Below are 12,011 nucleotides of genomic sequence, written 5' to 3'. Positions count from 1 at the left end.
TTCCTGGTGCACCTGTAGGTGGTGCTCTAATAAGTTACCTTTAATGCTAAAGATGTCATGGCTGCCTTACACACAATCACTCATGCCTGGTGTCACGCAATAGCTGACATTTTTATAGCGAGAGTTTATGGTTAAACATAGCTTGCAGTCTGAATGTTACTGCAGGCTCGGCCCACTGTGTGTCTCTGTGAAGTAGTTTAACTTTCTGCACCACCAACGTGTCAGCCATATTGGTAATGGTAAGCATTGGAGGCAAGGACAACATTTTACATTTAAATCACTTTCTTTTTTTACAATTTTGCCCCCTTCCAGGTTTCCTGAAGCACCTCTTTGGGCAATTTCAGGCCTTCTCTGTCCCATTACTGCCGCTAATCCTGGACCATTCCATTCCCACTCTCTGTGACCTACTGTTTTCTCCCATGTGGATCATGGAAAACCTCCAGTATCTTTATTTTGTGTTTACATTTTTTGTTAAATCAGTAAAAATGTTGATGCCTACTAAGCCTGCTTTCTAAGTCCAGTGTTCCATCCTGCAACTTTGCCGTTCCTAGTGCCATCCACTTCCCAACCTATTCCGTCTTTCTTGGCCCACTGCTTTTATTTGTGCCCTTTGGCATTATGTGGCACATATTCAGCTGCTCAAAGTTGTCTTGGCCCTTTCTGGTCTTCTACACCAGACCTCAATCTCCTGCCTTACTGCCACTGTTCCAATCACCTTTCGGCCGCTTCAGCCATTACCTACGCTAGTCCCCACGACCTACTACCCCCATCACTCTGTGATTGCCTCCGTTGCTTTTTATGTTGGACCTTATGTAATTTTGAAATATTGCAATATTTTACATAATATATATATATTTTAAATTAATATTAATTTTATATATATCTATGTATTATATAATGTCATAATAAATACTGTATAATACCGGTATAATAAATATGATATACATTGTTATATGTACATCGTATTTATAAAGATAATTTGCTTGAAAGAAATATATAGAAGTATACAACACAATAAGAGTAATTGTAGCACTTCACAGAAAATAAAGTTAGAAATACTCTCTTTCTCCATCGTCCTTCAGCCTTCCCCATCTCCAATGTCTGGCATTCCCCCAACCCCCTTCCCACTCTACTGTCTGATGCCCCAGCTCCCAGACGCCGATGTCAGCCATTTTCTAGCAACCCCCAATCCTAATTGTGTTGCACATAATAATAATCCCACCTAGAGTACTTTCCATCTCCCTCAGCCTCTAACTCTAATCTGTCCTCTCTAACCCCACCACTAATCTCCATCTATGCTCTACTTTCCCTGGTCAACCAGCCTCTTACCCTCCTCTACCTTTCACCTCACAGCCTCTCGTCTTACTCCCCCAGCCCTCTTTACCCTCCCCCATGTCTTCTTCTCACTTCCAGCGCCACACTCCTCTGTAGACCCTATTCCAATTATACACTTGGGAGATCGGCTGGCATCTACAAATTTGGAGGGAGAATCAAACTAAAGGAAGTGTGCAAGGCAAGAATGAGGTGTACAACAGAGGAGGGAAGAAATGAAGATCATGATAAAACATACTGGGCAGATTAACTCTTGGGAGAAAAGAGCTATAGGAATGGAAAGTAATAGATACAAGAGAGTCACAAGTAGCCTGAATAAATACTTGTGTACTTATTGGCAAGAAGTTAAATTGAGCAAAACGTCATGATATATATCAACAACAAATTGCATTCATATAGTGCCTTTAACGTAGTGAAACGTCGCAAGGCACAACACAGGAGTATTATACGATAAAAATTTGACACCGAGCCGCAAAAGTAGAAATTAGTGCAGATGACCAAAAGCTTGGCAAAAGAGGTATGTTTTAAGGAGTGTCTTGAAGTAGGAAAGAGAGGTAGAGAGGCGGCAGGTTTAGGGAGGGAGTTCCAGAGCTTGGGGCCCAGGCAACAGAAAGCAGGCCACCAAAGGTTGGGCGATTCTAATCAGGGATTATCAGGAGGGCAGAATTATAAAAGCACAGACATCTCAGTGGGTTGTGGGGCTGGAGGTGATTACAGAGATAGGGAGGGGCGAGGCAATGGAGGGATTTGAAAATAAGGATGATATTTTTGAAATCAAGGCATTGCTTAACCGGATGCCAATGTAGGTCAACAAGCACAGGGGTGATGAGTGAGCGTTAGGACATGGGCAGCATAGTTTTGGATCATCTTTAGTTTAGGTAGGGTAGAATGTGGGAGGTCACCCAGGAGTGCATTGGAATAGTCAAGTCTAGAGTCATGGATGAGGGCTTCAGCAGCTGATGAGCTGAAGCAAGGGCAGAGATATCAAACCTTAAGTCTTGCATTATGCATTCTGAATAAGCTGCCTTCCTTGGCATGACATTTCCAATGGTCCCAGCATGGAAGCATTAGGTTGCACATAGTATTAGTTTATCTCTATCTCTACTTCTCTTTAAAGCTGTCTTATCTTCATAGCCTGAGGCTCACAGCTAAGCCTCTCTGTCCTCACCCAATGTCCACACATGTACATGTCCAGCAGGGGGCTCACTGCATTACAAATAGGAATAGATAACTGGGCAATTTTTCCCTTACTACAAGGCACTGAGATCTATTCTAGATTTGGCTGAGATCAGCAAACAGTACTGTCCCAATCTGTGAAGCTCAACTACTCACTGAATAAACTTGCTCGGGCATCAAGAGAACTTAATATCTTTCCCTCCCCGCTTCCAATCGTTCTCCAGGCCCCTTGATGTTCTCTCCCTCCCCGCACATCTTTTTATGCTGGGCCCGTTATCTCCCTGCCCCCGCCATCACCCCCCCGCTCCCCCTGCTGATCCCTTCATGCCAGCCCCTATCCTCTCCCTTCTCCTCCTCCTAGCCCCCAATCCCTTGAAGCTAGTCCCTTTTCTCTCCCTTACCCACCATCACCACACCCACCCCCCCCCCCCCAATCCATTGATGCTGGTCCCCATTCTCTCCCTGCCACACTGATCTCTTGATGTCAGGACCTGTTCTCTCACTCCCCAATCCCCCGATCCCTTGATGCCAGTCCCCATTCTCTCCCTCCCCCAACCGATACTCCTCCCGGCCCCCACTCAATCCCCAACTCCCTCCTCTCTGTGGCCTTGTGCAAATCAGGCCCTGCTGTTAAATTCGGCAGACCCTGAGGGAAACCTGTTCTCCTGGGTTTCTCGACTGCTTCTGAGCCCCCACCCCCAATCCACCTCCAGATTAAAATTCAGGCCCGTATTTCTATAATTAAAAATATACATTCTAATGGTTAATTCAGTTGAATGAAGGGCAAAAGAATATATAGTTCTAATGAGAAAAGAAACAGTCCATTCAGTTTGTCTGTGTATGGGACATGCTCAAACTATTGTCATCTCCCTCCTGCTTGTTATATAATTAGTCAGTTCTTAGCTTTGTAAATACATCACACTTACCTATAGCTGGAACTCCAACATTCTGGTAAGGACATTCCAAGCTTCCCTCTTGTGACCGGCCAAAGATGGCGGAGTAGATGGCTATCACCATACTCCGTTTACAGTTCAGTCGTAGCTTGTCATCTTCACAAGCCACTTTACTCTTGTATTCATCTGTAATTATGTAAAATGATTTGTTAAGTTCTCTTTTTAACCAACCAAATCAACATTCTACATTTTACTCAGTTTTTGGAAACTCAGAATTGAACTGGTTAAACCACCTTTATAACTGCTAAAGACCATATTCAGTAGATGGTAATTAAATTATCATGTTCCCTCGATTGTGCTTAGCTGATATGTTTCAGGATTTTTTTTTAACCACTTGTCTACAGAAAGAAATTGGAGAAAAAAGTTACATTTAATGGTTGTGTTTTAAAGCAAAGTATATTCACACAAGTTTTAAAAGAAAAGGCATGGAAATGAAAGGTGATTAAAATGCTAATAAGCTAAGTTTTAATGTTGTTACCCCAGGAAATTGTAAATATAAGCAATTCGTTAGCCTGTGTTGGGAGATTCCTCATCCCAGGTGTTCAGCAGGGATTGTTTATCAGTTACAAGTTTACAGTCTGAGATTAACTCTTTTTCCCAAATCCCAAATCCATTCTGGGAACAAATGGTCAAAAAAAATCCTGAAATGTGATGCATTTCCTCTCCCAGATTAGGTCCGTGCAGCTTGCTAGAGAAACGATGTACTCAGCACTCGGTACACCAGCATGGCTGCCGATGCTATTGGACTCAGGATCCTAAAAGTTGCATGGAAATCTGCTTCAGGGACGTCTCCTCTACACCTGGTGCCTCTGACCCCTTGCACTAACTAGGGTGCACCTGCTATGTGTGGTGGGGCTCAAATTGCCAGGGCAACCCCTGCGGCTGAATCATCTTCGCCCGGGGACAACTGCTAGGCACTGCTCTTGGGTTCTGCCACATGCTGCCTGTATCTGTCCATTGGCACCTAAATGAGATACTGGTGCCCACATGCACAGCTTGCCCTGTTGGGCACTGTACCGCTTGGCTTCCCATGTTGCCCCTTGAGCAGGTGAGACACGTATCTATTTCATCCTGCCTGAGGTGTGGTGTAGACCTGCTTCCTGAACACTCCATGGCCTCCTGTGCAACTACACACTGTCCCAGAATGCGTTGCCTTTTTAAATTCCGTCTGCGTGGTGAGGGCTGGGCTTACTTTCTGCCTTATCCTGAACCCTCAAGCATGGTTGGCCAGCTGGACCTCCACAAAACCCCTTGGTTTGTACCATCAAACCCTCTCTGAATGGTGATACCCCCACATCATTTGGCTCGCTGGTTGCAGTTGCCCCACCCACCTCTGCAGGGTTGGGAGCCGACCCAGCAGGCCCTCCACTTGAAATTGTCCCAGCCCTCGAGTTTCTTCATGTGTGTGAGCTATGTGCTTTGTGCAACTTGGTCATTGACTTCTGCTTGCACTGAACCAATAATGCCAGCCCTGGGCTGCACCACCCTGAGTTGATTGTTTACATCTTTCTATTATTTAATGCATTTCTTCTTAAAACATCCAGCAGCATGGACAAGTAAACTCCCACTTCGGTGACCCCTGTGTAACCAAAATAATCCAACCAAAATATTCCAATCAAACTCTGGCCACGGGTACGTCTGTGGTCATTCGAAGATCCTGAATGCAGGCAACTTTGCCCGTATCGTAAAGGTAGTCCTTCAGCAGGCTACTATATACTATTGTGAAAATGCAGCCAGTGTCTCTCAACCTCCTTTGCTGTTTCCCATTCACCATGACCAGGTGAAAGCAAGGAGTCAACCTATCTACATTGGTGGTCACTGAATAACTGGCCAACTCATACCTTACCAGCCCAAGCAACTTCCCAGTCGTGTTGCAAAATTGCCCGAAACCAGTGTGATGTCGTTGGAGCTCTGCCTGCCCCTTTTGAAGCCCAGGCCTCATTAGAATAGCACCCCACTGCAGCTCACCAGCTCTGGGAAGGGGGGAAATGGGCCGGCTCCTGGGCTAAGCCAGCTGGAGGCCCCGGAATAGCGGGCCAGAGTCTTTTGGAGTGGCCTAAAAGGCACACTCCTGGGCACACCAAAGAAAAATTGAAAGTTTACTGTGCCATTTTGTGAGTGGCATTCTGCAGTCCCTTTAAGTTTTCACATCAAATTAATGTAGAAGCTGCGGTACAGCTAGAGAGTGAAGTTGCTGATCTGCTGGGACATTGAATCCTGGCAGGCAGTGCGAGACTGCTTAGTGCAGCGGGAGAAGATAACGGCAGCTCACGTGAAGTGAACTTTAAAACTTTCCGAATTGATTCAACTTTCTATGCTAATTTTTAAACTTTTAAGTATTAACTGCAGTATAATTGCGTGCTGCTGGCTTGCACTGCTATGAAGCAGGAGGTGGTGTCAAACCAGCTGCTGTAATATAACTAGGATAAGAGAGGATCCTTTGACTACTTTCCAAAAAGTAGTAACAGCCTTCGACTATATTCACAAAGTTACAATGTAACTTTTACATCCTTGTGGGTTTCTCTTTAACTGTCCCTTGTTGAAAATCTATAATTCCTGTTTGCAATGTGGGCTTGCTTTTGTTTTACTATCAGGCTATTATTTTGCTTCAGTCACGCTTTTGCCAAATACTAAAGCAAACACTGAGAAGAATGATGGCCTGTTATCATAGATGGATTTTAACGGTTTGGGAATGCCAAATATTCAAAAGGTAAAGAAGTGTATGCAGTCTGAAAGGTTTTGTAGAATAATGCAGTTCTGCTTCCCCAGAGGTCAAAGGTGATGACCTCCGCCCCTTCATTCTAAAATTGTATTTACCCACCTGCCTTGCAAAGAGTGTCTTGGTACAAAGGCTTGTCTCCCTGTGCTGCCCTCCCGTCAATACAAAAAGCTGCCTGAAAGGCCATTAGCTTCTGTAATGAAATAGTGCCACAAGCACATTACAAAGGCCACGTGCTCCAGCAGCACCAGTATGAAAGCCACTTGTGATGGAGACGTGAGTGATTAAATTTAATTGTAGCCACTCTAGAGATAAAATTATTTATCTACTGAATAGCAGCAGGCCTTAGGATATCCCAAAATGAAAATGCAATCCAATGATAAGTGTGTTTAAATAAGAGATAAACTGGAATAATAGATAGTCTCTATTAATCAACACTGACAGAAATCTGTGCTGTGCAGGCAATTAACAAAGAGACTGACACTTGACTAGGCTAGTCTGGATCTGAAAACTTCCTAAACCTCTAATTTAAAAAATCATGTGCCAAGTTACAAAACGACATTGAGAGCAAGCTGGGAGGATATCAACGAGCTAGTTTGACCCAAGAATGGTCCATGCGACTGGGAAACCTAAAAAAGTAGGAAAATAATTTTTATAAATTACAACCCCCCAAAAAAATCGTTGTTTACTGAATTTTCATCCTAGGCTAAATGAGAAAACAGGTACATTCTCTACCTAAAACAGTATATTCTTTTGGTTACAAAAGGAAGCAAAACTTACCCAATAAAAAACTGCCACTCAATCAAATCACAGTTTCTGCAACTTGTGTTTCATCTCAGCTCAGTCTCATCAGTGAAGTCTGACACAATAGAATGTTTAACTTTTAAAAAATCTGATTTATGTACAACATTGTTTTAAAGGTAAGCTGATTTTGTTTGTTTAGCTCTGAAGTGTTACATTTATCTTGAAATAATAAACTGCAAAGATCTGTCCAAACGGGAAGATGTGTTTTATTCAATCTTATATTCAGTGCCCCCATGATGTTAACAAGCAGGGTTTTGTCTCACAGAAGATATTGTTTCTGTAAATGGCTGGTAACCAGATAGCAACCCATGGCAATCTAGTTTACTACCTGCAACTCAGAAGATGAGACTGATATGAGGGACACATATCCCACAGATTCCATTAGTACTGACAGTTTTGCACTGCAACAAGGGAAGCATTTATCTCCTAAAAACAAGTACATGGCATCAAAGTTAGTTGCTTGATTTTTTTCTTTTGGAAGGAGCAGGAACCACAGGAGGCTGTCTACTGCTATAGCGATTTATTTTTTCTCCTGGCATTACCTGACAAGTATAACAAATGAATGCTCTTTGGGTAAACAATACTTTGTCAGAAAGTGCCAAAGTATTCGAATTGTTTTACAGATATTACTGTTACATTCTGTATGATTCATAACAATAATACATTTGTTGACTAGGAAGCAAGCGCCACAACTGCATTTGTCCAAGAAGTAGCTTGTTTTCCTTGAATGGGATGGCCCGTGTGACTGATCACTGTACGAGGCATGTCGAGGAGAACCACCTATATGGTGTTTTTGTGCTCACCGTTTTTGGATAGTAACTTCCGGTGACCGCACATGTGCAGTTAAACACGGAAATCGGGAAATTGCTGTCCGAGTTGCCCTGCTCCTCCAAAAACTTCGCTGTACCGGTATCTCGGCGAGGGGCTCGGCATTGAAACACATGGAACACCGTGAAATTTCTGTACTTACATGATATATACACACTAAACTCACCAAAAAAAGTTAGGGCTTGTCCATTTCAGTGTGAGTAAATTTTTAACGGCGTGAGAAGTCTTAATTACTGCCAAACAACCTCTCTGGCACTGAAAGTTAATTTTTACAAGTGTGAAGGCTAATTCCTTCAGATTTTAATTGTTGTTGGAGATTTAAAAACATTTTTAAATGACTTAAAAAAAACTTTTTCCTTGCTGTCTCTTTTATCTTTCTCTTAATCATATCTTTTTTGCCTCTTTTAATTTTGCTTTCGGTACATGATTTGGCATTGAATTAATTATTCTAACTTACACTTCCTGGTTCAGACTCTGCGTGCCTCAGTAAGGATTCTTCAATCTGATTGATTAAGGAGTTACACAGTTGCTTCCCCTGTTCACACAGATCCCAGATATCTGTGCTGTTCTAAAATGGATTTCTGATCACTGCAACTTCCAGTTCAACAGCCCAAAGAAAGTCTGTGGGCAAGTGTAATGAGCAGCTCACGCTGTTCGTTCGCTGCGGACCACAAAATCTGGGCCATTCTTTGTACATGATCTCCAGAAATATTCATAGTTAATATTGCTCGCTGTAATTTGCAATCCTTTGTCATAAATGACAAGCTGGTTGATTTACAGTCCAAACATATCAAAGTGTTATTAATATAGTTGAAATTAATAAATACCATCTCTGAGAATCAGTGTAAATGATACAATGGACACATTAATACATCTTACCTTATCCCAACTTGTGCCATTACCTTTTATTCACAAATTTACTTTTTCTACTAGTCATCCTTATTTTTACCAGAGTAATTTTTGCTGTTGCTCTGAATTAATCTTACTTATATTGCGGGGCAGATTCATAGCATCAGCAGCAACTCTGAAACAACTACATGTGCGTGCTAGCTGCTCAAAAGTCACCTTCATAACTCCTAAGCTTTTGGCCCTCAATGCAGCTCTGTCCTTCTTTGGTCCTTTTCAGAATGGCAGGCTGTGACTAGTGGGGTGCCGCAGAGCTCAGTGCTGGCACCACAGCTATTTACAATCTACATCAATGATTTAGATGAAGGAATTGAGAGTAATATCTCCAAGTTTGCAGATGACACTAAGCTGGGTGGCGGTGTGAGTTGTGAGGAGGATGCCAAGAGGCTGCAGGGTGACTTGGACAGGTTAGGTGAGTGGGCAAATGCATGGTAGATGCAGTATAATGTGGATAAATGTGAGGTTATCCACTGTGGGGGCAAAAACATGAAGGCAGATTATTATCTGAATGGCGGCAGATTAGGAAAAGGGGAGGTGCAACGAGACCTGGGTGTCATGGTACATCAGTCATTGAAGGTTGGCATGCAGGTGCAGCAGGCAGTGAAGAAGGCAAATGGCATGTTGGCCTTCATAGCTAGGGGATTTGAGTATAGGAGCAGGGAGGTCTTGCTGCAGCTGTACAGGGCCTTGGTGAGGCCTCACCTAGAATATTGTGTTCAGTTTTGGTCTCCTAATCTGAGGAAGGACATTCTTGGTATTGAGGAAGTGCAGCGAAGGTTCACCAGACTGATTCCCGGGATGGCAGGACTGACATATGAGGAGAGACTGGATCGACTGGGCCTGTATTCATTGGAGTTTAGAAGAATGAGAGGGGATCTCATAGAAACATATAAAATTCTGACGGGATTGGACAGGTTAGATGCAGGAAGAATGTTCCCAATGTTGGGGGAGTCCAGAACCAGGGGTCACAGTCTAAGGATAAGGAGTAAGCCATTTAGGACCGAGTTGTTAACCTGTGGAATTCTCTTCCACAGAGAGTTGTTGATGCCAGTTCATTAGATATATTCAAGAAGGAGTTAGATATGGCCCTTACGGCTAAAGGGATCAAGGGGTATGGAGAGAAAGAAGGAAAGGTGTACTGAGGTGAATAATCAGACATGATCTTATTGAATGGTGCTGCAGGTTCGACAGGCCAAATGGCCTACTCCTGCACCTATTTTCTATGTTTCTATGTTTACAACATTTTAAAATGGCAGTTAGTGCCCATGCCCATTAGTACAGCAGAAAACATCTGTACCTTATTAGTCTACCTCAGCAGACAACAGAAACAGAAAGAGCATCAGGAGCAAGGAATGGGAGAGATATTAGGGTAAGATTACAATGTTTTGAAAACTATCAAGTATTACTTAATTAATTTCTGAACAGATGTGTTGACATAAACAGAGGAAATCCTTCCGGGACAGATAGGCATAGTCTTAAGCAATACACATTTTGAATTTCACCAAGAACAAAGATTTCTAGTTGCCTAATTTCCAGATCCAACTATTAGACCCATTCTCCATTAGACAGCTGGACTCTGGTCTTCATTTTAACATTAGCTATTTTTAAAGCATTGTACTGTATGAAATAAGGACAGGTTTTTCTCCACAATTGACTTGGATGTCTAAGATAAAACTTCATTTTTATCAGACTTCCTGAAAAACCACAGAAGAAAAATGAAGCTTCTGCTTCAATTTTCACGATAATAGTGAGTCCTTGGTTTAGTTGCATTGTAGGTTAAATATTCAAAACTATCAACAAGACTAAAATATTTCTCATAATTCAAATTTAAATAAATGCGAGGTGAACTACTTACTTGGCCGGCACTTGTACCATACTATGAGATATTTGCTGGTTCCAGGACAAGGGTCTGTCCCAAATATTCGACTATTGACAAGAAGCTGACAATTCCTTCTGTCCTGGCATTCATCCAACATTTTCTAGAGAAACACAAAACACAAATATTGCCCCACGTGCTTTTTTAATTTGTACATCAGTGCTCTTCAAAAAATAATGCTGGATTAATTAATATATTTCATAAAGTGGTATGACCTCTAGAATACAGCAGGCTATCTTAGATATTGTACTGTGTAATGAGACAGGATTAATAAATGATCTCGTAGTAAAGGATCCTCTAGGAAAAAGTGATCATAGCATGGTTGAATTTCAAATTAAGTTGGAGGGTGAGAAAGTTCGGTCTCAAACCAGTGTCCTGATCTGATAAAGGCGATTACAAAGGTATGGAGGCAGAGTTGGCTAAAGTGGACTGGGAAAATAGATTAAAGAGTAAGATGGTTGTTAAGCAGTTGATAAGTTGAACAGAGAAATGGCAATCTACTACAATTCCCTGGATTCTGGGGCGGTCCCAGTAGATTTGAAAACTACAAATGTAACGCCCCATTTTTTAAAAAAAGGAGACAGAAAGCAGGAAACTATAGACCAATTAGCTTAACATCTGTCATTGGAAAAATGCTGGAGTCCATTATTAAGTAAGCAATAGCAGGACAGTTGGAAAAGCATAATACAGTCAAGCAGAGTCAGCATGGTTTTATGAAAGGGAAATCCTGTTTGACAAATTTGAGGATGTAACGAACAGGGTGGATAAGGGGGAACCAGTGGATGTGGTGTATTTGGATTTCCAGAAGGCATTCGATAAGGTGCCACATAAAAGGTTACTGCACAAGATAAGAGCTCATGGTGTTGGGGATAATATATTAGCAAACTTGGCTACATTACATTCGGTCCCTTCATCCAAGTCATTAATAGATTGAAAATAGCCCCTATTTTAAAAAAAGAGGGAGACAGAAATCAGGAAACTATAGACTAGTTAGCCTAACATCTGTCGTTGGGAAAATGCTGGAGTCCATTATTAAGGAAGCAATAGCAGGACATTTGGAAAAGTATATTACAGTCAAGCATTTTCCCAGTCCACTTCAGCCAACTCTGCCTCCATACCTTTGTAATCGCCTTTATTTAAGATCAGAACACTGATTTGAGACCCAACTTTCTCATCCAACAAATAGAGGATTAGCTCACTAACAGAAAACAGAGTCGGGATAAATGGGTCATTTTCTGGTTGGCAAAAGGTAACCAGTGGGATGCCACAGGGATCGGTGCTGAGGCTTCAAATATTTTCAATCTATATTAATGACTTGGATGAAGGAACCGAGTGTAATTTAGCCAAGTTTGTTGATGTTACAAAGATGGGCGTAAAGCAAGTTGTGAGGAAGACACAAACAATCTGCAAAGGGATA

At 42.1% G+C, this 12,011-nt stretch overlaps 1 protein-coding gene across 1 annotated transcript in view; it reads right to left on the bottom strand.

The window, feature by feature from the left end:
- Positions 1–12,011, bottom strand: part of LOC139266825 (protein eva-1 homolog C) — a 328,149-nt gene that overhangs the window by 287,980 nt on the left and 28,158 nt on the right. The window contains exons 2-3 of the mRNA XM_070884432.1: positions 10,574–10,697; positions 3,435–3,587 (exon numbers count right to left, since the gene is read on the bottom strand). Of these exons, the coding sequence (XP_070740533.1) occupies positions 3,435–3,587; positions 10,574–10,697 (277 nt within the window). The remainder of the gene's footprint in view (positions 1–3,434; positions 3,588–10,573; positions 10,698–12,011) is intronic.

Source organism: Pristiophorus japonicus, chromosome 7 (genome assembly GCF_044704955.1).
Source record: "Pristiophorus japonicus isolate sPriJap1 chromosome 7, sPriJap1.hap1, whole genome shotgun sequence".
NCBI lineage: Eukaryota > Metazoa > Chordata > Chondrichthyes > Pristiophoridae > Pristiophorus > Pristiophorus japonicus.
This window is presented reverse-complemented; position numbering and strand designations above follow the sequence as displayed.